The 26,558-nt window shown below is 33.2% G+C and overlaps 1 protein-coding gene across 4 annotated transcripts; it reads left to right on the top strand.

Moving 5' to 3' along the window:
* The first annotated feature begins 252 nt into the window (after positions 1-252).
* Positions 253-26,558, top strand: LOC106712177 (long-chain-fatty-acid--CoA ligase 1). 4 transcript variants are annotated; one of them, XM_014504656.2, is made up of 15 exons: positions 253-386; positions 8,171-8,436; positions 10,902-11,056; positions 18,767-18,890; positions 19,634-19,777; positions 19,876-20,001; positions 20,617-20,816; positions 21,022-21,222; positions 21,694-21,911; positions 22,632-22,782; positions 23,677-23,787; positions 23,991-24,158; positions 24,335-24,478; positions 25,216-25,389; positions 26,202-26,558. In XM_014504656.2, the coding sequence occupies exons 2-15, from the start codon at positions 8,241-8,243 to the stop codon at positions 26,337-26,339; spliced, it is 2,250 nt and encodes a 749-aa protein (XP_014360142.1). In that variant the 5' UTR covers positions 253-386; positions 8,171-8,240; the 3' UTR covers positions 26,340-26,558. The 4 variants fall into 4 exon arrangements, with proteins under 4 accessions (XP_014360142.1, XP_014360140.1, XP_014360141.1 ...); XM_014504654.2 differs by having other exon boundaries at positions 253-390; XM_014504655.2 differs by having other exon boundaries at positions 253-396.

Below are 26,558 nucleotides of genomic sequence, written 5' to 3'. Positions count from 1 at the left end.
TTAATATAGTTTATTATTGTTATTATTTTCAATTAAACTTCATAGTAACTAATATCAAATAAAATATTATTATTGTAATCCAAAGTTTACTCTTAACTTAACATTAACTTGATTGAAAATTCGATATACGCTTTACAAAATCTTATGGTTCAGTATCACTGATTATATATATCAAGTAGGGTCTATGGCTGTGGTCCGGGCTGTGTCAACTTAAAAGAGAGAGGCTAGGCAATTGGAGACCGAGGGAGGCAACGATCGTAACATGGACTCTCATTGTCGCAGTGGACGGCCGTCGAATCGGCCGCGTGTACACTCACGCGCACCTTTTACCGCGAACGTGCATCAGCTCCTTTAAAAGATTGCAAAGTGATAACGAACCAAGTGAAGTAGGTAAATGTGAGTCTTGGTGATGTGAATGAATACAGTACGGACGATTTTCGTCTCGTGTTACGAAAATCATCGGTAGTGTAAACACGGCGTACGAGTCAACAAACAATCGGCCAGTATGTTGTAAACAACCGCGCTTATTTTTCTCGTGTCATTTAAATGGTTCAGGGGAATCGCTCACTCTTTATTTCAAGTCTTTACAGACTGCAATTATTATAATAATAGTACAAAGGCGATAGTGATCTCGCTCGAGGCGATCACGATTCTCGGCTGTTGTAGAAATTTGATATCAGTCCGTTTGTGGGTCATAATGCTGCTTCATAAGAGAGAGGTTCATTGTTGTCGTCTAGGAAACATTTGCTTCATATTTCATATCGTTATACGGTTAGTAAATTAGTCGATTATTCTAGAAGGATATGTATTTTATGAGTTATTAAATAATTAAAAAAAAGTTATAAACAAAGCAAAATTAATAGTACTGAAGCAATAGTAAAAACTACATAATTTTGGTCTATTTTTGGCACAATTAAATTAAAAAATATCTTTAACTGGTATATTCCGTATTCAACTATTATATACTATTATATATCATATTCAAACGGTAAAACAATTTAATTTAGTAAATATTTTTTTCGGCGGTCATTCACCTCGAGATAGATTGGAATTTTCAAATAGCCTTGCAATTTGCTTCACATGCAAAAAACGACTTACTTCAAGTATTTTTTTGTTTTACAAGTACCCCGCGAAAAGTGTTTCAATTATTTGCTGCCCCCGCGACTCCGTCTGCGCGGAATTAAAAAAAACCTTAATAAGTAGACTATGTGTTCTTCCAGACTATGTTCTACAACTGTGCCAAATTTCATAAAGATCTGTTGGATCGTTCCGGAGATACCTTCAAACAAACATCCATCCATCTATCTAAACATTCGCATTTATATTAGTATGATTGAGGGTCAAATACGAGTGTCCTAAGATTGCTAACAGTTTTTTCTGAGTAATATAGCCATCAATCTTTATCTATTGCTCTCCTATAAAGCTAAACACATCGTAATAAACAATTGCGTTTTGCAAATTTTTCCTTTAAGATATTTTTCCCCACTAACTTGTGATATTACGTCACAAATATTATCTACAACTTACAAATACTTTATACAAGCTTAAAAATGCTTAATCTATCGTTCTTTTTGCGTGCTAATAAAGTGCTCGTTAAATAAATATGACATTTCGATTTTTATAAAATAAGTCGACATATCGCAGCGGTAGGCATTCTCTGGTTTAATTCGACTTAGTTCTCTGTATATACCTTTTAATTTAATGATAGGGCTAAATGTCTAAAGATTACTTGCATCGTCATGTCCTGCGGAGTCGCTTATCTCTCGCATGTCGACGTGACATGAAGGCGTGAGATAACAAAGGATCAACCCTCGCATCCAGTACCTGACATAATAACTGACAACTGACTTTTATCTTTTAATTTTATTATATTTTAGTGATGTTCCATTTACATCATATCGATAGATTTTTTTAATACATATATTTTATTAATCATTATTTCTAACTAGGATTTTCAGAGACAAACCCGAACAGTTTTGAATATCGCAAACCACATAAAGTTGAATCTCTGAATCTCTCAGGTGTAAAAAATAATAAATACCTGATTTTTTTTTTATAAAACTCATATAACACAAATTTTTATTTATCCACTTATTTAAAGTTAAAAATTATTTTTGAAAATTTTAATAAAAAAATACGAAGCTTGTATCGATATAGTCATAATTATCCTCGAGTATGAAACTAAGCCGTCTGCGCAAGGTTTTTGCCGTTATCTTAACATTTATAACAACATACTTGTAGTTCAAGAATAAGCATTTGATATCGTCAAGATCAATTACAACCCAGCGCAAGGCCGAGGCGTCCGGTTGCATTCTTAAAGGAATTCATTATACTCAAGTATCAAGTACAATAAAGCGCTCTATACTTCTAGATCTATTCAGTTAAAATGTAAAAGCATATAAAATGGAATATTAATTAATTATGGTAAGACGTGTAATATTTTTATTTAACTTCTAGAAAGAGCAATTTCTTAGCGAATTGTAAGATTTTTTTTTACTATTTTATTATTATCTTGCATTAATTGTGTATTAAGCGAAATTTAATGGTGAGTTCTTTTCTTAAGCGGTACTTTTGTGTAGATTAGTCGTACTAAAGTTATAAGTACTAAGAGAATTTGACTATTATAATTAAAGGACACTAAGCGTAGCAGTTATTTCTATATATAAACGACTTGTAAAACGTAGCTTGTACATTTTATCAATTTTGTTATAATGTACAGTCAACTGCATAAATATGTGTACATTTACAAAATTTAACAAAAGAAATTTGTATTTAAAAAAATATAAGCCCTTATCTGTCAATAACATGCATTCATGGTTGGAAGCATACGGACATATTATAATATGTGCATATATATTTTTAAAACTGTAGGCATATACAAGTTTTGGAAGCTTTGTATTTACAAATTATATATTTATATATACATTTATGCAGCTGACTGTACATATTTTATTCGAAAATATATAATACTAGCTGTCGCCCGCGACTTCGTCCGCGCGGAATTAAAAAAAAAAACGTAATAGCCTATGTGTTCTTCCAGACTATGTTCTACATCTGTGCCAAATTTCATCAAGATTCGTTGAGCCGTTCCGAAGATACCTTCTAACAAACATCCATCCATCTATCCATCTAAACATTCGCATTTATAATATTAGTAAGATAGATATTCCATATTACGTACAGAAAGTAACCGATATTTAAAAGTAAACTGTATGTTTGCAATTGCATTCAAATAATATTGACCCAATATTGTAGTAACATTATCAGCAAATACCATTTAAAGGTGTATTTTATATGCCTTATATATGTACGTCGTCATGGTTATTGATCTTTCAATATAGAACATTTATCACTTCAAAGAAAATCGAAGACTTGAAAAGTTTTACGTGCACTCAAAATCGTATAACTACTTAAGCCGTCTCTTACAGTAGAGTCCTTTTTAAATTGCTTCTTAGCTAAGTCATAAAACGAGTATATTCTAAAATAGTAGAAAAAAGAAGCTGCTTGCCCTTTTTTTCCTTTGCTGTAAAAGCTAAATAGCAGTAGAGATATGTATGTAAATGAAACAAATGGTTAGGTACTGTTAAAGTAGTTCGAAGCGATTGTAAAATGAACATGAGTCATTTCGCAGTGGGCGCCTCATTACGTATGCGCGGGCGCAGTATCTAGGAAATGCATTTTGTTTGTGTATCATGATGATTTTTCAACGCTATTAGTCGTTCACGTCATACATATGCTCTCTGTATGTGCTCTTAAGATCGTGTCTAGAATTTACTCAACAAAGCCGGAGACGTATTTCAAAGATGTGTCACCCAATCCGCACTGGGCTGGCCCGTGGCGCTGTTAATACTGAATTTGACATTATTAATTAGTTGATTACCTTTATTTAAATTACAATTTATTCGAGATTAACGTCTTTAGAGTAAAATTTTTTGGTTTCTTAAAAAGTGAAAGATAATGACGATATGTTTTATACAGAGATTTTGGTATCAAAAATCTACTGTAAATTAAAACTATTAAAACAGTTCACTTCTTTATTAATCGTTGATTATTAGCAGTGATAGCGGAAATCCAAAGTGACCTTTATAAATTGTCACTTGGTTTTATTTATTTTTTACACTGTGATTAAAAATGTATTTTATGTTTACATCGACTGGCGCATTTTGCTGTTGGGTTCTATAGTCCAATAAGCGGTTAATGAATAGCGATAAATGTTGTCAATTAATTGTTTCCGTACATGGCAATGAGATCTGCAACAACGTTATTCCGATTTAATTGTAACTATTAATATTACTAATCAGTTGATATTATAGATTTTTTTAATGTTTTCTTTCCTTGATTGCTTTTACCAATAAAATTGACTTTGAAAAAGACTTCGGAAATTGGTAATGTAGAGTTTGTTCAGATAACTTTTTTCATAAAATGCAATTTTATAATCACTACTACCTTAACAAAAAGAGTTAAAAGATTAGTTTATGTTAGGTGAGAATTACTTAAACCGATTTTATTCATCCTTTTAACATAGTAGCTTTGACTATATCCATCCATTCAGCCTCGCTACGCCCACTGCTGGGCATAGGTCTCCCCCAAAGATCGCCACGATGATCGGTCCTTTGCAACCCGCATCCAGGATACTCCCGCAACCTTGACCAGATCATCGGTCCATCTTGCGGGAGGCCTGCCCACGCTGCGTCGACCTGTACTTGGCCGCCATTCCAGTACTTTGTGGCCACATCGGCCGTCCGTTCTGCGGGCAATATGGCCAGCCCATCGCCACTATACTTTGACTATATAGTTATTGAAAAATATTGTATAATTTACCAACGCAATGCCAGCCACGTAAAGTTCATTTCAACATAACAAAGCTGCACAAAATATGCTTAACTTTTTGAATAAAGAACGAACACCGTTCGTCATATCACTTTCCATTAACGGTAATATTTACTATGCGGCGTGACTATGAAGTAATTAAAACGGTCCGCGAGAACAGCGAGTTTTTTTTTAACCGTAACCGCGATTCCCTCGGAGCGACAAAAAAAATCGGATAGCGAATTGACAGCTCTATCGGAATAGAAGTTCAACGACCACACGGTTATTTTGATACTTTTTCACTTATCATACGAACTTAGGTTTTAGTTTCAATTTTTTATTATGGCATTAGTTATCGTATGATAGTCGAAATGTGTATGATTTTATTTATGTTAGAATAAAATGCCAATTATAGGCCCTACTAAGTACATCGCGTAAAAAAGAAAATTTTATGTTCTGATAATCGAATCGACTTTCTGACCAAACAAAAAAAACTGATTAATAAACATAATTTTGAATAAGATCTCGATCAATACTCGAACAAAGCGGCTTCCTGGTCTCGGAGATGCAAGTTAATAAATGAACTTATCGTATGTACATATTATATTAAATAAAACTTTTATTATCGTTATTTCTCATTGTAGATTTTTGTTAATTCTTTAGAAAATAATTCTATTACCTATAAGTTTGATTAAAACTTAATAAGCTACAATAATTTACTACTGAAATTATGATGTTTTATATGTTAAACAACTTGTCAGTTATGTTTTAGAGGGTGATGACACTAAATCTACGGTTAAACAGGTTAAGACGTAAGCCATACAATTTTATTGTTTCGTGAACCAGATCGCCGGCTGTCGGAACAACCGTTAAGTGTGAATGATCCAATAGCGGAAACGGCTGATAGTTTTATATAGGCCTCGATATACCGGTACTTTGACTATGAAGAAAGGGACTAAACAAATAGCCAATTTTTTATTAAATAAATTTAGCCGCTTTTCGAGGTGGATGGTGTAAAGATTACAATCATACGTGTACGCATCATAAATAGATTATTATTAATCCATACTTACGCAAAAATGTATACCCACAAAATGACTAAACAAGCAAGAAAGTTTATAGTCAAACAAAGATATATGAACCGGTGACAGGGGCGTTGCTATCGCAGTTACATACATATATGCTCAGATATAGAAAATGACATAAAAGAATAAAATGACATGATAGGTACAGTACAAAGCGGACTTTGTAACATTTTTGACGTTTATAGAGGGCGCGAGTAAGCTATCAAAAATTAGCTTGACTTGTGCCCATCGGTTCGTTCGTTTGTCGATCTGTAGACTGTAAAACCTATTGTTCGTTCTTATGTGACAAAGAGGAATGCGACGTTTGACAGGTCCTGTCATTAAAAGTCAATGTACCGGCAACTCATTCGTAGCTATGCCTTGTTACAACTGATCGTAGTTACATTGGAGTGATTGTATACGTAGGTGTTAACGGCACTTTAAATGCACTTTGACATTAACTTGGTTAAAACATAATACTTTTTAACCTACATTTGTATTGAATAAAGCTTTGAAATTTTCGTATTGACGAAACATCTTAAGAGATAGTGAAATAAGACATTTTAATGTTCTTAAGAACTGCATAAACGATATAATTATAATTTAAATAGTTAGGTTATTGTCTAAATGAACTAATTCCATGGCTTTTACATAAAAGTATCTAACTTAAAACAGGATACGAACCCCATAAAATGGTACAATTTCACAACTGAATGAAATAATGATCAACAATCGTCCCACTTTGGTTCCCTTCGTTACCGGCTGTCGTTGTTTTGAATTATTGCTCCAAAGGCGGACGTAATTCGTCAACGGTTTATAATCAAGTTGGTTCCTCAACCGCACTTTAATGCGTGGGTACTTTCATATTATTAGGTCAGCGAGCCTCGCGCATTCGACGCCGGGATTACGTACTGCCGATGTTTATAAGTGTCGTTTGTGTGTGTTCATTTGTATGTGTTCTGCCTATATTAAATACAGTTTGTATGCCCTCATATCACGTCTTTATAAAAATGTTTTGTATATCTACATTTAAATATTTATTTTATACGTTAAAATTATTGTAGAAGATGAAAACTTCAGAAAAATATCATAGGATATTTGTTTCGTGGAAATCAAAGTGCATTGCTTTAAAAATGTTAAAAAAAAACAAATGCTTTTAAGAGTTAGTGCAGTGGTAGTAAACATTTATAGTCTTTAATCATACGTTTCCGTACGACAGAGACGTAAAGCCTTACTCGAGAATTATCTCCGTGGCAATAATCAAAGCAATCAACACAAAACTACAGTAATTGTCGCACTAAATTAAATGGCCGTAAGGTTTTAAATGCGGACTAAATATAATGCTCTCCGACTATAAAATTAATTCGTCAAAATTGGATTTCTTACTTCAAATCTGTGTTTTATTATTAGGTCTAAAGAATTTATTTTACAACGTCCATTATATTGAAAGGTTTTTCGGTTAACCGGTAAGTTCTACCGTAGTTCGAAATAATTTATTTGGACCTTCTGTTTGTTCGAACGATCTTTTTGCAGCTTCTTTTGTTTTATTCTTAATGATAAATTCATTGGTTAATAAAATTATACGATAGAGGTTATTGGCCTATGTTACTAGCTAAAACGACTACAGCGAAGAATTTTATTTTCTTGTTACAGTGTATTTTTTTCGATCGTAATAATTTTGTATTATACACGATAATCGAATGAATTTTATTGGATTATAATTATTCGTATAAAGTTAGCTATAATAAATACAAAAGTTTTTCCATACGTTCATGTTATCTTACAAATATTATAAATGCGATTGTTTAGATGGATGGATGTTTGTTTGAAGGTACGTCCAGAGGGGCTCAACGGATATTGATGAAATTTGGCACGGTTGTAGAACAGTGTTGAAGAACACATAGGCAGCTAACAACTTTTTTTTAATGCCGCGCGGACAAAGTCGCGGGGTACAGCTTGTTTCATGTAAACTCAAAAAATCGTGACGAATTTTTTATCTGTTCCAATTAAAATTATTTTGTCTGTAATTAAAGTTCATTGAACACAATAGGTAGGCGACAGATAAGCGCAATGAAATCAGGAGCTAGATTACCTTCAGATATGGACATGAACAGTGTTAATGACCTCAAGGCCACAAGGCCTCCTTAGAATAGCTATATAACCTTTCGATTTTAAAAATTACAATTTTATTTTCCGCAACATAATAATCTATATCAAGTGTATCTTTATTACAATCGACCGTACGCGTGTTTATATTATTGAGCCGTAAGATAAGTTTAGCATTTTATTCGATTCAGGCGACTCGAATCATGGACATATCGAGAAATATAATAAAGCGTCAAACGACGCTGTGTTGAAAACGAAACAATGTGCAACAAAGATAAAATGGTCAGCGGGAAGTTCGGTTTCGCCGCTAAAAAGGACAAAGTGATCGTGACGGAAGCTAAGACTGAGTTAAGTGTTAAGGAAAAATGTCGAAAAATACAGAAGAAACTTAAGAAGACTGATAAACAGAAGACTGATGTTAAAGAGAAAGCGATTTGGTGGAACCAGTGTAGCAGCTGTGAGTAGATTTTACGATTCTAACCTCACAATTATAAAGTAAACAACGTAGATCAATGTAGAAAGATTCTTACAACTAATGAAATGATGTCGTATTTCCGTGCCTGATAAGATTTCCCATATTAACTTTCGATTGTTAAGTAAAGCCGAAGTTACGCGTTTTAAATTATTTATGAATGTAAAATAAAACTAGATACTGTTTTTATTATTGCAAGAGCCATTGGCCCTTTAAGAGCCTACGGGCTTGTTACACTCTATGAATGTGCAATGAGGGGAAATTAGATCAACAAGGTCCAGCTTTTGAAATCGGCCCGGTAGGTACCTCCTGCACAACGAGGCCAGAGCGGCCTTAAACGTCGCCTTCAAACCATTTTACCGAAGTCAGCCCTTCTAATGATCGTAGTTACGATTTCGACATTGACTTTTGCGATTCGTGTGGCCCTGCCCTTATTTTCTATGTTTCGATGGCTTATTACGATTAAATAGTTTCGTAACTGACCTCTTTGGAACATATTAATCAAATCAATATTCAAGCGTGTGACACTTTCAAGCATGTTACTCGTTTTATGAAGGATATTCTAGTAAACGTGTATTGTTTTAATATTTCTTTTGTTGGTATAACGATTCCGTATAATAAAAGTAGTTCAATGCAGTTTAAGTATGTCAGTGGAAAGCGCGAGAGAATCCCGTGAAATCGGCGCACAAACGCCGTCGACGCGCACTCTCCACAGCATCCACTTTCTAAACTGGCTAGACCGCGCCGTCGGTTAATAGTTCAGGAACTGCCACTCGCACGGGCGCACGAAAGTTGTCTTTTACTGACATTTCCTTGTGAGAAAATTCAAAGTTCTAACAGAACTTCTGTATCAGCGCTACTATGTATGACGCAATATAGTTTTGTATTTTGATGCAGTCAAAACGACCTATTTGCGTTTTTGAAGTCAAGAGTCAGAGTCAAAAGTCGTGCAGGACTGCTTAAATTGTCTGCGAAGAAACCTCAAATTAAATCTTTAACATCGTTCATAAGTAACAAATATAAAATATAACGTGGGAAAAATTTCGCCTTTGTCTTTCTTTTAAAGAATGAAGCAACAATTTGCTGTATGGGAAAATATAAACGATATGTTTAGGAATTCATAACATATTGTGTGAATATGCACTTCGTTTGTTAATAATGTACGGAGTCGTTTGTTTGTCAATTCGAAAAGCATATATATATTTATTGAAGTCCATTCCTGAAGTATCTTCACTATAATGCAAGCTACTATAATTAATAATACCAAACTTCTCTACAACATATCAGAAGTATGAAGTATTCTATTAAAAATTAATAATATAACGCCGAATGTTATACTCAGTTAAAAAACCTGCTTCAAACTTTATTAAATGTACCCAGGAATTGAAATACCCATAGTAAAGCTTCAATTTTCATTAACATGTTCGCGATTTACAACAAAGGTCGTTGTCAAGCAAAACTATAATTACCAGTATGAATAATATCTTTTAGTAATTTTTTAATTGGCGATGTCATTATATCAATGCCTTATTAGGTACCGCTCGTGTCTCAAGACGAACAGTTGGTTGATACCGATTTTACTATCGCATTCTGGTTACTAAGCGGATTAAAAGCTACGTTTTAATGTCTTTGCTACATTGTAATTCAGTGGATATTAATCAATCTTATACTTGTTTCATAAAAATAGACTTGTGGATATTTTGCTTCTTTCCTTCAATCAAGGAAGTGATAATTTGTTAATCACTCTTATGTCGTTTGTACTTGAGGGTAGTTTTTTTTTGTTTTTTATTGAATTCGCTGAAATACCGAAATGACCGTTGAAACGACCGACTAAGCATGAGTTGTTTTACCGGTATTTTTTTTAAATGATAAGTACATTTTTATTTAAGTATTGTTTATGTGTAAGTAATTCTGGACGCTTGACCATTTCCTTATTTAAGAATTTTCATGATTGACAGGCTATAATGACACCTTGTCATCGTGCTTTTTGTTGTCAGTGAAATAGTAAAAGTTATTTCCCTAGGCATTAATATTTAAATACTTAAGTTAATCAATAGTTATCGAGTAAACATTATTGCAATAACCTATAATTTGACCATCTCAGAGATATTTATCTGTGGCTCTTTGATGTATCAACGTTGTATTTAGTGTCCCTTTATTAGCAATTCATACCATATGTCTAAAGGTTAGTATTATAGTATAGTAGGTTTTTATTTAAACATATATATGTATCTATTTTCAAAACAAAAGTTGTCTGCGTTTAATTAAAAAATGTAGTGAATTTTATTTAATTATTATTAAGAAATCATGACTATAAAAATTCTGTACTTGATATTTACAACGTAAACATAAGTAGCTTTAAGGAATCATTATGTTTACGTTTTATATACAAATGTAACCTTCGTAATTCATTAAATTTGATTTGACCTATTTCATGTTTCTGGTTGCAGTGAGTGAAATCGATCAGTACTTATGGATGGTCGGAGGCTCGGCGGGCGCACTGGCGCTCACAGGCGTCGCGGCGGCCTCCGCCTTCTATCTCAGCACGAGACCAAAACCTGAGAAGCCTCTCGTCACACTGCACGAACAGAGCTTGTTAGAATCGGTGAGTATTATTTATACTAACTTTTCCCGCGACTTTGCCTGCGATGATGATACACTTAAAAAACCTAAATCGTTTTAATTGAAAAGCTTTTTACATTGATAACAGAAATCCCTGAGCAGTTTGCAGGCTTGGTAGTTGTTATTTGATGTGTTTATTGTTCACATTTTAACATAATCGACAGTATCTACACATCTTTTACGCAAATTCTTGAATATTATTTTATTATATAAATACAGAAGTATTAGGAATGTTTGTTAGGTTCAACAGTTTAAAACGGTGATTAAAATTTTCTAGCTTTAAAAAGCTAGGTAAACCTAGAATACATCGATTAAAAAAATTTACGTATCTATACATTTGTTAATCAGTTTGGAGAATGATAAAAAACGGCCACAACTTTATGATGATGAGATAAAATAAATATTAAATATACATACTTTTTTCGTTTGTCACCAAACTGTATGATAAGCCAATAAATTGAATCATATACGACACGAAACGAAACATAGTTTTAATACAGACGAAAAATCCCGTAATCTAATTTTTTTTATCAACACCAAAATATTTCACGCAAAAGGTTATTGAACGATAACAGAATTAATTATACGATTCTAATATTGTTGGATTGATTTTATTTTACAAACTAAGCAGCGTTTACATAATACACATTAATTTAACACGAATAGCGAAATTTATACATAGATAAAAATGAATACACAAACATTTTACTACAATTGAAATAAGATCAGAGATTTATAACTTGTTAAAATCCTTGTAACCCATACAACTTACATTGAATTTCGTTTTATTATTTATTTAAATTTAATATTAATGACCTTTACCTAAGTTCAACGATCGAGCTAAATCTCAGGCATGTATTGCAATAAATGCCTTTCCACTTTATATTCATATGTATAGACTAATGCAGATTATTTCTGTTTCAAATGTCGAGTTAGGGGAACTCCTATATCCAGGTATCAAAGTTCGGATTGTCCCAGTACATGCCGCCGAGAGTTGGCAGAGCGCATCTTCGAGCGATATTTTTAACTCATTGTACGAAGAGCAGCCCTGCTTGCTTCTCATGTCAGTGCCCAAAAAGTTTATAGCGAAAGTGACAAGCCTCTGAATCGCTCCCGGTGTACTTAATTTATGAACGTTAGGAACAAGTTAAAAAGCTTATTTCTTTTGTTGAACGGTATGGAAGTGATGTGGTTGCGCAATTGCGCTTTTTAGGATTGTTGGGATTTTTTGTGCTTTTATAGTGAAGTGATTAAGATTGTGGAAATGGCTTGCTGTGACTGTTGCATTGGAGTTGCGCCTATTCGGCCACCTATTAATCTTAGTGAACAATCTGATGCAATTAAAGTAAGATTTACTTTTAATAAATACAAATTAATTAAAATAGAAATTACATTTATGAAAATAAGGAATTAGTAGTTGTAAAAATCTTAAGATATCGTAGAAATTGCTTTTGTGTTATTGTTTTATATTTTTAGAGGGTGCGGTTTAAACGCAGTTTGCGGTTACACGCACACGTATTGCGTATTTTGGCAAGGCACCGTTACATTTAGAATCGGATCATTGAAAGGTCGGAAATGTCGGTTACGTGTCTACGACTGAATCGACGCAAAAATAACATCTTCTAGATAGTTCTTTTATTTGCCAAATCACACATAATTTATTGTAACATTATTTGAATGGAATTGTAGAGGATCGTGAAATGTCGAGCAATTTTACGACAAGCTGTATGTGACCATGACTACGTGTTTGAGTGGTTTGAACTATATTAGTTGTTTTATGATACGTGAGGTAGAGTGCGTATAAAATTTGTTTTTTCCAATCACTCTAAAATGTATTAGGAATTCTATAAAATGACTATTTAAAATATAGAACTGCGAAATTATTTTATAAATACTAGAAAGAACGACGTATGCGATGTGTGGATGTAGCAGAAGCTAAAGGAACAAAAAAAAATACAAATATTATAATTATAAATCACATATACAATGGGGGAGTATGATAGTTTTTGTCATATTGCAAAAAAACCGATAAAATGGAAAATTATCTGTTATTAGATAACGAATCATTCGAAAAGCTTCTTTCTTTCATTTCATGAAATTAACAATGAATAATGAATAGCATGTCAGTTAATTTAGAAACAAGGAGGTTATGTTTCAATTTTGTTTTATAATTACAATATTAAATTGTACAGTAAACAAGCGTAACCACTACCTTAATATTATACGTTACAGCTTTGATATATGACACGCCATCTCAAAATACTAATATTTTGACGTTATATGGTCGATTAAAATTCTGAAATTATGATTTGCTTACAACCTGCATTCAATAAACTTCAAATTAAGTCTACTTGCGTGTTAGTGAACTAATATTGTTTGTTTTGCAGAAAGTGTTCGCGGATAACTTTAGTGCGTTGTAAATTTTATGAATATACTCTGCCCCTATACAACAGAGAGATTGTAAATTACTCCGGCGGTAAAATGGGAACATTAAAGTTATATATCTAGCCGATATATATATGGACTTAACGATGGTATCAGTGAAAGACCATCTTAATATTCTAGAACAAATCATTTACATTACTTAAATATTTCCACTTTCGTACACGTGAAAGTCACTAGATACTTGCCTAAAACTAATTAAGTTACCTAATTGCATCTTTCCCCATAGACAAGGAATTGCCGCCAAACATTATATATTTATTGAATTACTAATACTAAATTCACATACCAACCTAGTGTAATAGAATATTAGACAAGTCTAATATAGTTTACTAATATACCAAGCTATAGTTATCCATACACGCATTACAAAAAAGGCAATTAAATATTTTTATATAATTAGAGCACAATTTTAGTATTAGATAAGAATAACATTTATATTACCTTAATTGGAAATTATTTTTTTAATTTTTGAACTACATAATCCCCTAGCTTAAATTAAGAGTAGATTTTTGGTTCGCTTATTTCTGGAAGAGCATTTGAATATTATGTTGTTATAAATGAAATCTCTGTTTCGCTTGGATATTTGGTCAATTTCGACATTATCTCTGTTCAAATCTCGTGATCTTCGCAAGTCGATTACGAGAAATATGCGTAAAACAACTCGCAGTTATTTCATATTCTCATTCTCACGCCCACATTGCATGGCAACGTACAAAAATAAAAATTCAATTGAGTCAAGAAAAGGGAGACTTAAATGTCTGTACTCGTCTCTGAATTTTTGGCAGGGCAATCAGACAAGTCACGGGACTCTGGGATAAATTAATATGAAAATTGTAATGTTTTGTCAATGCCGTTTCAACGTAGTAAACGTAGTAAATTAATAAATTTTTATTGCCAGTAAATAATTAAATTATAGCACAGAGGTCTAAGCACGAATATTGGCGACACACATCTTTGTAACGTCGACAAAATATGTGAAAATTAGTATGCAATTTGTTAGTGTACTTTATGCCCGGTTGAAGCGCTGCATTAATTTTAATAAAATTTTGTTGATTTTACGAAAACGTTCACACGAATATTCATTATTTATAATGAAACGCTAAGGGGTTTACTGTGTGTAAAAGTAATCTGTGTTATTTAATATTTTCTGCATATTATGAGTGACTAAATAAGAATAGTTTATGCAGAAACATTTGACAGTGCGAATTGCTATAAGATTTTCGGTATCCGAAACGCCCTTTTGACTTCACAGATTTGAATCAGTTAGTCTTTTTAAAGATACAGTTATATAGTTTATTAGGATATTCTTTTATCTTCAGTTTTTTCCTTTCTCTCGTAAGTACCGAAATACAAAAGAACTTGCTTAAAAATAGTTTCAAAATTTTCGTGAAATTATTACCAATAAAGACGCCTAATATATTTTATAGACCTGTCCATTTATTATAAAATTTAAGGTCTTTAAAAATGAAAGTGTAGTAAGATGTACAGTGATTCACAATTGCGAAATGTTTAAGCAAATGTAACGATTACTTCATCGATCAATCATACATCAATGTAGAAACTACGACTAATATCTAAACAAATTAATGTTCGCAGTCCATGATTACCAATTGCAATAAAAAATCGAAAGTTTGTTTCGTTGTAAGCTAAATTAAAAAAAATGTAAAAATATATTCTATAAAAATTGATTAATGGCGTTTTATATTTCTTAATACATCACACTATTTGTTGACATTCCAGAATAATTTGCTGCATATTTTATGGGAAATTTTTATCGAATGAGTGGAGGAAAATCAATGAAAACTACGCATAAAAACAAGATGAGAATTTCGCACCCATTCTATAGTCAGAAATTAAAAAAAAACAACTCGCGTATCAATTTATTCTGTTATTGAAGTTGATGAAAGGTATATTAGAGTATAACCACATGTTTTATTGTGTAAAAGATATGAGCAATATTCATCTTACATTTCAATACATACATTAAATCTAAAAATAATTCAAGGAATATTAAACGTACTAAAAATCAAAATTTTATGCTATCAACCAATGCAGGAACCAAAGATTTGTTGACGTTAACAATAGATTTAAATGTTGAATTAGACATTGTTTGTTTTTTTTTTCAAATAATTAGAAATGTTATCGTATGTGAACATTTCGGGTAATAATTAGATTACTAATAGTATACCGACGTTAACGTTCTATTAAATCATAGGAACTATAAGCTTCATACTAATAATAGATTGAAGATAATAATTGATAAGTTCAATGCCCTAATATGGGATTGAGTAAACATATTTACACCTTGGTCTCTTGCCAAATTTATGACGTGACAGCTAATCAAATGTGTCATTCGATGTTCACATGCAATTGTGTAACAAATTAGAAACAATTAAACTAAGAGCATAGCAATTATTGTAAACAATGGATGTCGTGCTGTTTGTTACAATGTCAATTTTTTTTATTACGGGATATGCACTAAATGAAATGAAATAATACGTACAATGTAGTAGGTAAATAGTTGTCTTGATTGAAATCGAAAGTAAATTATGCATACGGCAGTCTCAAGATTATATGGGAAAAGAAATTTATGTAATACATTTTCAGTAACCTTTTACAAATTGAATCATGTAGTTAAAACCAAATAAAAACATACATACGAAGTAGGTTTAACCTTTATAAGATGCAGTCTATATAGACTTGACAAGCGAAAACATTTAACTGAAACAATTTGAAGTAAACATGTTATTCCGTCGTTCTCTTTATACGACATGTTATTATTTGCGTGAGCGTAAACTTTCAAGAACGCAATATCCGGAAACAGAAAATAAGCCAAACGTCCCTACAATGTCACGTATTCCAGAGATATTTTATTTTTAGACGGTAAGAAAGTCGTCTCGTATCGAATTGACCTTCTTAAGATTGACGACCCAACAGGTTTTCTGAGATCTGAAAGATAAATTGAAAAAATCATTTTAACGCCTCGAAAATAACATCGCTGGTGCTCGTATTATTAAACCATTAAATATTTTATGATTTAAGTGGTATGAATTGAAAAACGTAAAATCTGTAAGGAGTTGAAGTATGTAAAAAAAGAAATAGCTTATGGCTAAGAATAATTTATCAAAAAAATCATTGGTCAATTTAAGAACGAATCGAGAAAAATCTTTTTTGACCGCCTTAAAATAGAACGTGCATGTCCTTGCATTGAGTTATAAATACGCAGACATCGGACATCGGAAGTTTTTGGGGAAACTAAATCCCACCCAACCTTGCGACATTAATTCTTAAAACAGATCGCCAGATGTCTCCCACAGCATTCGATGCCTACGACTTTAGTTAGAGTATGATTTTAAATAAATTTTGAACAAATTCCAATAATGATGTCATTTTTACAGAAACCTTTGGATGATTTTTTTTTATATCATAAGGTGGCAAACGAGCAAACGGCCACCTGGATTCACCAAAATAGCAACGTGACCATTGCCCATAGACATCCGCAAATACTGAAGCGTTGCCTACCTTTAATCAACGGAGAAGGGGACGCACAGAATAATATGCGTCCCCTCTTCCTCCAAATCCACTTCCCCTTCCCATCCTTTCCTAATAAGAAAAGGGTGGGAAGGGAAAGAGTACTAAAATTAGGCCTCCGGTTCCACACTCATCAGACGAAACGCGGAATTGCTTCCACTTCACGCCTGTCTTCTGTGTGGTCTTGGTATTTCACCGGTCGACCCGGCCAATTCGTGCACCCAACAAATATTGTTGTTGCGGGATCTACCACTGTTCCAACCAATAAAAAAGGATATTGTTAATTTCTGTATAAATACCATTTATATGATTTTAGGTTGCAATTTATAGAAGCTGCGTAATGTCCGTGATTAAATGTTTAACATGTTTTTAGTGTAGGTCGAATTTACTAATTTTATTAAACTAAATTCAGCGTTCGCTATTACATATCACTTTTATGTGGGAAACTTGGCCACTCACGACATCTTTGAAGCTAATGAAACTGTTAATTACAACGTTAAAAGGAAAATTTACTACCTGCTTTGTACGAAAAGTAAACATCGTTAGAATACCAGAATGGAACATAAAAAATAATTTATTACAAACATATTAGATCTTTCTATCTTACATTTACTACAAGTAAAGGGTTATTATTGTTTACCGGTATACTTTCGTTTTATTACTAATCAAGGTAACGGTATTCCTTCAATTGAAAAAAAATTACAGAACAGTCATTAAAAATTAAAAAGTTGATTATCAAGCTGATGTTATTTTAAGTAGTTGTTATTGTTTGATGTTTAAAGTTCATGAAATTGTGGCCTTTCAAGCGTTTGTTTTTATGAAATCAACAACAGTTCTCAGCAATAATATTACTGAGAAAACTGGACATGTATGTATAACAATGGACGTATGCGGTTGGTTTGCGGCAACAATTTAAAAGGCTCATCTCTCACAAAACGTAATAAAGTTGAATGACCCTTTGACATACAGCGTACCCAACATTTACCCCCAAATGAGATCATTTCGCTTCGGTTTAATTTGTTTTTCAAGTCAAAGCTACAAGTGACATTGACCCGTTCTTCGTTCCATTTAGCTTCATAAAAACATTATACCGTAATGTGTAAGAGTACGGTGCGTTTAATAATAATATGAAATCCGAGTTAGTGGGTCAGATATGTCATTAGATTAACGGACATTATTTGCAAAACATTTTAACAATTCAACAGTATTTGGATGCGAGTTTGTATAAAACAAAGATTCCCAAAATTTGACTGGTTTCGTTGAATACTCTTCTTCAGTTTGTAAACCCTTAATTTTATTTTTCGCGATCATAAATTCCCATCAGGTCTTTAATGAATCTCAATGAGTCAAACATTTGATTATTGCTTAATTAAATCAAATAAAAACTACGAGAAATGGATTGAAAGGGTACGGTGTAATATAACGGTATAAATATTTGTTAACTTATATGATTTAATTGTAGCTACACGTCTTTACATCATATGGTTTTGTCGTTTGTGTAATCGCTTCATCGTAGGCAACGTTAAAAAGATTACAATTGATTAGTTCCTCGTGTGTTGCAAGGATTCAGCACATTGAACCCGGACGGATTATTTACATGCCAATATACGATTACTATATAATTAATTTAATTATTCAAGTATCTAGTTAGTTCATCGTTTGATGCGTAAATGGGACACATCTATTCAACAAATATATATTGTAATTTTCTTTCCAGGGTCCTGAAATGGTGCGGGTCTCAAAATTCTACAAAGATGCAAAAAATGGCAGATTCCTCCGCTACCTTCACGATGACACACGCACACTTTTCGAAACATTTCGACGAGGTGTCAAAGAATCTAGTAAGTTTCCATTGTTTCTATTATCAACACTAACCACGACATCATAATTAACAAGTACCCCGCACTGTGAATAAGGTGATATTTTTATGATGCTTTCAAGATTTTTTATTTTTTATTTGTTCAGTACATTTGTTAACCCTACCAGCTTAGTATAATAGTAGATTTCATTTAACAGCTGTATTAATATTGTTTATGTCAGTAAGTTGAAAAGTTATTTCTTGGTAAACAATTATACTATTTAAAACATTTTTAGTTTAAAAAAAATTGCATGAATTTTCCAAGATTTCTAGAGTGGGAATGCCTCAAGGCACAATTCTAGGACCCGTCTTTATTCCTCTGTAATTCCGTTCGTTAAGATTACTTGTTAAGGATAAGTACGATAATAGCCGTGCATTACATCGTATTGTTACCATCATTTACCAACAGGTTCACAGGATACAGTTAAACGTAATTTGTGCTAGTGAAGTTGTTTGGCCGGTGATTTTTTTGTTTGCTACACAGGCACTTCAAACTTGTTCCGTCCTTTAAAAAGTAGGAAATCGGAGCTAAAAAGTTGCTTTTGATGCGTGGAATATTCCACAATTCTTATTGCGGTTGCAAACGCACGTAATCGTTTACTAGATTGACTGATGTGATAAATGAATGTAAAAATATTTTTCTTGAAAACTTCACGGTCATGTGGTTATTAAAAAAAAATAAATGTTATTTGTGTGGCCAATGACTTTTAATTAATTTCATTGCAGATAATGGCAACTGTCTCGGTTGGCGTGAGGGACCAAATAAGCCGTATGTATGGCAAACTTACAATGAGACCCTGCTGAGAGCGAAAAACTTCGGATCTGGCCTTATATGTCAAGGTCTTAGCCCGGGTCAAAGTACCTTTGTGGGTTAGTGTTTTGTGATTTTTAAAATTAAATATGTTTTTGTCCTGTATGTACTTTTACAATTGGACCTTGAAGAAACTACAATTATAAATTTTTTTCAGGTATTTACGCACAGAATTGTCCGGAATGGATAATGACGGAACAAGCTGCCTACTGCTATTCAATGGTTATAGTGCCGTTGTACGATACTTTAGGAGCCAACGCGTGTGCCTTCATCATAAATCAAAGTAATTGGATTTTAATTACCTTTGGATAATATATTTACTTTATATTATTTATGTGTACTTTTAAAATTAAATAATGAGCGACCTTGTTTATGAGAACTCAAGGCTGGAGACAAGATCATAGGCTGCGTAGATTATTTTTAAGTGTCTTAAAACTGTCCGGTATCTACAAATTTACGCAATTTGTGATGATTGGCGGTGCCACTTGTGTAATATATAGAAATTGCGTACATACCTAATTATTAGATTGAGGTATATTCAGACAGGAAAACGTCAGCGGAAAAAATTATATTCTGAGGTTGTACCGAAAGAATTTTTTAGCATTCAAGTCTTCCTATTTAAATCACGATAAAAATTTTATGATGTATCGTGCGCCTTAATGAAATCACAAAGCAAATCTGACTGTATAAAACTTGTTCGTGCACAATTATTTAAGATTGTTACAATGAAGGCGTTAAAAAAACCGAAATTGTTAAGTAATCACTAATTTATTGAAACGATTCAGTCAATAGTAAATAACGAAAATTAAATCATTTTAAAAAGATTTCTTTTTAAGATCAGATTCATTACTTTTAAATCTTATCAACTAACTACTTGACAATGTTTTCTCTTGTGCAGCTGAAATGTCAATAGTAGTATGTGAAGATGATAAAAAAGCAAATCTTCTTCTGGACCAATCACCGAGATGTCTGAGGAAGCTTGTCACAATCAAAGAAGTGTCACCATCGACGCATCAAAGGGCCAGGAGTCGTGGTGTTGATATCGTCAAGTTCAGTGATGTGGAAATTCAAGGAGCACAAAAAGATCATCCATTTGTCGTAAGTACTCATCAAAGCATAATAAAATAAAACAAACAAACGAACAATGGACAAACCTTCAGAAAGTTATAAATTTAGTAAATACATTTCAATACTTTTTATTTTCAAACTAACTTCACCTCAATTAAATTTAAATTTGATATGTAACCATTAAAAATAGTTTTTTAAAAGGTCGTATATGAAGTGACAATATTTAACATTGTAGCCACCGAAACCGGATAGTCTTTGCACGATCTGTTATACGTCGGGCACAACTGGTATGCCGAAAGGCGTGATGCTGACACACGAGAACCTGGTGGCGTCCATGTGCAGCGTGATCATGCAACTTGGAGAGCACCGGCCATCTAAACATGACGTCATGATCTCCTTCCTGCCCCTCGCGCATATGCTGGAGCGATGTTGTGAGGTGATTAATATTTTTATAACAAAAATCATAGCACGCATTTTATTCAAAATTTACTTATTTTAAATAAGCCCGTAGCTTGTGCAAGGACAACTTGAATGGCAGAATTCATTTCACGACCATCGGAGGCCCGCATTCTTAGCCGTTAGGCTGGTTGTATAGCCTTTTTGATTTTTTTTACTGCTATCTCATGATCATCATTGTGTTGAAATTAAAATGCATTTTTCACTTCCATTAACAAGAGGTACTTGCTACTATTGTTCAATTTAATTGTAAGCGTTGAGATAGAAATCGCAATGCACCCAGTTTCATTATTAAAATGCAAATTGTTGACCTCAGTTTAGCACAATATAAATTAGGACTTGACCTCAGTTTCACGCGGATTACAATGACATAAAAATAGGGGTTGATAATTACTGCAATACATCTTTTAAATAGTGGTAGAATGACATAAATTACTTCTAATATTTTCAGAATGCTCTATATATGGTTGGCGGTGCGGTTGGTTTCTATAGTGGAGACATTCGAAGACTCGGCGACGACTTAGGCGCTCTGAAGCCAACTATGATGCCTGCTGTACCCAGATTACTCAACAGACTTTATGATAAAGCGCAAAATGAGATTTCAAATTCAAAGATCAAGAAGCTTCTGTTTAATATGGCGCTATCCGCTAAGGAATCAGAACTTAAAAGGTAAGTACGAAAGTGGGCGAAATTATAGCAATTAGCAGCTTAGAATTTGCTGTCGACTAATTTAATGTAACGCATTTTACTTATGTCACCTAAGTCGTAAAAAAACAACCATTTAAAATTACCACAAACATGCTTAATATTGAACATTGATAAAATAAGGATCAGAAGAGTTTGTCAAAGAAATTTGGATTCTTGTTATTTTGTCTCATTGCAATCTTGACTGCATAAATTTCCAACCTTCATTTTCTTTACTTGCTGGAATGTGATTATAAGACATAAAGAAATCTTTGTTGAAAATGACTCAATTAGACTAGTTCCTTTAAATGACGGAATACATATGAAACTGCCAATCAAGTGTCACGCAATGTCTGTACGTTCAGCGTGACTGGATATTCAGGTTACAATCCAGTATTTTTTATTAGCACGCCATTTTTCTTTTACCAATTTCAATGTCATTTTATTCTTGCGGTAGGAAATATCAAGTTCTGTGAAGATGACACTTTCCATACGGCAAACAATTTGTCAAATTATTTATAGATTATTTTACTAAAACTGTATTTATTTAATTATTTTTATTTTTAGTTATTTTATCGCGTTGTCTATCTTTTGTTAGCGTTCACAAATATCTCTAAATTAATATTAAATCTGGTATGTTTGACTTTTACATATTTAAACTACAGTACTAAACAAAAATATATCTGTTTTATAATGTTTGTGCAGGGGCATCATCCGCTCAGATTCCATTTGGGACAAGCTGGTGTTCAGAAAGGTGCGCGAAGGCATGGGCGGAAGACTTCGCATTATGGTTGTGGGCTCTGCACCACTCGCTGGCAATGTTCTTACATTCGCACGATGCGCTCTTGGCTGTCTGGTAAGTTTAAATTTAAGGTTAAATTTGTATGAATATTTATGGCAGTACTAGAGGTGCCATTTTCCAAACACATGCGTAAGTTTAAGAGACGTTGGTGTTACGAGTACATGCTAGCAATGAGCGTGTATGAAAATTATCAAATGAAATGGATATCACTACCTAGTCTCTGGCTGCTTATGTTACTATTTGTTTTAATGTAAAACAACTCATCCACTTGAAACAAATTTAGATTTTTATTGAACTCAATACCTTGAATTTAATCCGAGATATCATTTCATACATTACAATAAGCGATGTGAGCTATTTTCTACTTACATTAAAATAATCTATTGGAATATTCAACAACATCAATCATATTCCAAGAATGTTTGAAATAAATGGAAGATATTATTATTACTTGTGATGATGAAGCTTCAAGGTAGTCATATTTAGTTCACAGTATTTGTGTTATTCTTCCAAATATCTTGTTTGTTTTGGACCGACTTCATATACAAATAATTATTTTGACTAGATACCGTCCATGATCATAAGATTTTAATATAAACATTCAACACTGTCATAACTATATTTTATCTTAGCATCTGAAAAACCCGATGGCAAAATATAATTTTCCAAAACGTCAGTTTACTATTCTTCTTTGGTATAAGTTGTTGCCGAGATATGATTGATCACGTAAATATAAAATTCACGCTTACAACCCAAAGAATTCGCAGATATTACAGATTCTGTACGGTACTGGTACAATTTACTTCGTACTATCTCCACGTTCACGACTGTTAACGGTACATTACAGATCGCTATGATTTCTACAAGACATATTGTGAGTAGTCTCGCGTGATAAGTTCAACTAATGTTTCTATAGACATACGTAGAATTTATTTTGTTTCTTTCCAGATCGTGGAAGGGTACGGGCAGACGGAGTGCACGGCGCCCGTTACGCTGACCGTGCAGGGCGACCACGTGCCCGAGCACGTCGGCCCTCCCGTCGCTTGTTGCAAAGTCAAGGTCAGTCCTTGTCCTTAATCATAACTTTACAATATACTTTGTCTCACGTTTAAATCAAGTAAATATTCGGTACTACGATATTCTGGTAGATTTTTTTTTCATTCCAACTAAAATCTAGGCTTGTGCTGGGTTATGGTTTAAATCATAAAGGAATATTTTCACTATTGCTGATGGTGATAACAAAAAACTATTTGCTATAATAGCTAGTAGACGTGCCTGAGATGGAGTACTACGCGGCGCAAGGACAAGGCGAGGTGTGCGTGCAGGGAGCCAACGTCTTCAAGGGTTACTTCAAGGAACCTGAAAAAACAAGGCAGGTGATCGATCGCGACGGCTGGCACCATACCGGTGACATCGGCAAGTGGCTGCCTGTGAGTAATCACCATCATTATCATCTTAAATATAGTACTAACTCGCTCAATTCCACTACAGTTTTCAAAAAAAAATTAATTGTATGAATTATTTACTCTATCTTAGGCAGTCACATTCGAAAATTATATTATCATTCCTACATTTTTTCGAATGATTACTGTTTATTTTATTGCAGAATGGCACTCTGAAGATTATCGATAGAAGAAAACACATCTTCAAGCTATCACAAGGCGAGTACATTGTACCGGAGAAGATTGAGAACATTTACATAAGAAGTCAGTACGTCGAACAAGTTTTCGTGCACGGTGAATCATTGAAGGTAAGACTATTGGACATTATTTTGTAAACCGACTTCAAAAGAAGGAGTTTCTCAACTTGTCTGTATTTTCTGCTTTCCTGCTTTTACAGCAGGGTCAGCATAACAAGTCATATTTTTCATGCCTTTCTAGCTGCTTTCTTGATCAAATTTTCTTTCATCGCCTTGTTTTTTTTTCATCGTTTGCGTCCAGACTCAAACATCACATTACTATATTTTCGCTTATTTGTCTTATTGGCATAAATTAGTCATTATATCTGTTCTGGGATCGTCACGCGCATCATTCTATAAAGAACATAGTACACCACTTTCAACAATCACATGCAATTTGTTAACGCTTATTTTTTTGGTGCCTTTCCAAGTCACGCTTCCAATTGGCACACTCGTGTCCCGAACAATGTTTTACTTTCTAAATCCCTTTAATTGCTCTTTAAATGTAGTTTCTGAGCAAACAATTTAAAAATATACTTACGCTAGTAACGAAATGTCACTAATTTCTCATGAGTATATCAATCTGTCACGACTAATGTGTTTTTGGGTACAAATTATTTTACTTTATTTAAACAATTGTATATTTAAATGTGAAGATATTAATGTTATTTAGAATTTGAGATTTTTTCACACAATACTGAACCAAGTCGCTAGAAATCTAAGTTTCGAATATTATGATGATATACTGGTTAAATGTTATGTCAACCTATTTTTGAACTACGACTTAATTTTTTGTCTTTAATTTTCAGTCGTGCATCGTAGCAGTGGTTGTACCAGACGTCGACGTGGTGAAGTGCTGGGCTTTGGAGAATGGTATTCAGGGAACTTTCTCCGCTCTGTGCGAGAACGAGCGCGTTAAACAGATGATACTGGACGATATGCTGCAGTGGGGTAGGAACGCGGGACTTAAGACATTTGAACAGGTAACTATTATTTCAAAAAAAATAGTTGCAATGCAAAAAGCATATTAATATCCACAATTGCCAAATTTTCATATAGCTCATAAGGCTCATAAGCCTCTTGATAGTAACAGAGTCATAGTCCTCGGTATGCGTGGAACAACGTGCAGTAATAAAACCGCGCCTGATTATGGGTTCGTTTTTCGCCTTGTTTCAAAGTAAATTGTAGTCAATTATTTAGTGGTCACTACGGAGTTATATATCTCTTTATATCCACGTATAATGTATGAAGATACGACAGACTATCTTTTGCCTTTGTAATCAAAAACTTTGAAATATTCGTCGTTACTTATTCGTCTTAAGTTATATTTAAAGTTTGATAACGTCAACAAATGTGATAACTTAGTGGAATTTTTTATTTTTAGTTTATTTGTAACAGAGTAGTCAATGTCAAGTCCAAACGACAAGGACAGTGTAAAAATAGCTCAAATACGATAAGAACGAATCGATAACTACAAACGACATTGAATGAATTCGATGCGGCGTGCAAGTTATATATTTTATGCAATATGCAATACTAAATAATCCTCTTATGTATTGATATATATAAGTAAGATTATGAAGTAATTATCAATTAAAATATTGACTGTTAATTAAAATATTGGTGACAAATTTTTAGTCATTTTTTTTAAATAATTGAGGACACAGTAGCGTTTTTTGTTACATACAAAAAACAACAAAAACGCGTGATGAAATAAACGTTGCATCCCACGAGGTTCATCTTATTGTTCACGTATTGTATAATTGATTTGAAAAATAATATTTTCCGTACACAGGTCAAAGACATTTATTTGCATCCGGATCCGTTCTCCGTTCAGAACGGACTCCTCACGCCCACTATGAAAGCGAAGCGACCGGAGATCAGAAACTACTTCAAGCCTCAAATAGAAGACATGTACAAGCAACTCGAATAGCGATCATTCGAGAAACAATTCATTCGACATTGAATCGGAAATCGATTTCACTGATTCCTAAAATGTTTTCTGTTAGAAATATATTATTAAGTTTTTACTTTAAGTGATATTACTTATTATGGTTTTATTACGAAATAAGGCCGCATGCACACAGACGTGAAATAAACAATATTTGGATTTTATTAGTTATCGTTTGTTTCTGAGACCAAGAACTCTGTA

Source organism: Papilio machaon, chromosome 15, assembly GCF_912999745.1.
Source record: "Papilio machaon chromosome 15, ilPapMach1.1, whole genome shotgun sequence".
Lineage (NCBI taxonomy): Eukaryota > Metazoa > Arthropoda > Insecta > Lepidoptera > Papilionidae > Papilio > Papilio machaon.
Note: the sequence above shows the minus strand (reverse complement) of the source record. Positions and strands in the feature narration are given on the sequence as shown.

Coding starts and splice junctions, on each gene's coding strand:
- LOC106712177 (XM_014504656.2), top strand. CDS start 8,241: ATGTGCAACAAAGATAAAATGGTCAGCGGGAAGTTCGGTTTCGCCGCT. Junction 21,912..22,631: donor AAGGAATCAGAACTTAAAAG/GTAAGTACGAAA, acceptor ATGTTTGTGCAG/GGGCATCATCCGCTCAGATT. Junction 24,479..25,215: donor TGCACGGTGAATCATTGAAG/GTAAGACTATTG, acceptor TTTAATTTTCAG/TCGTGCATCGTAGCAGTGGT.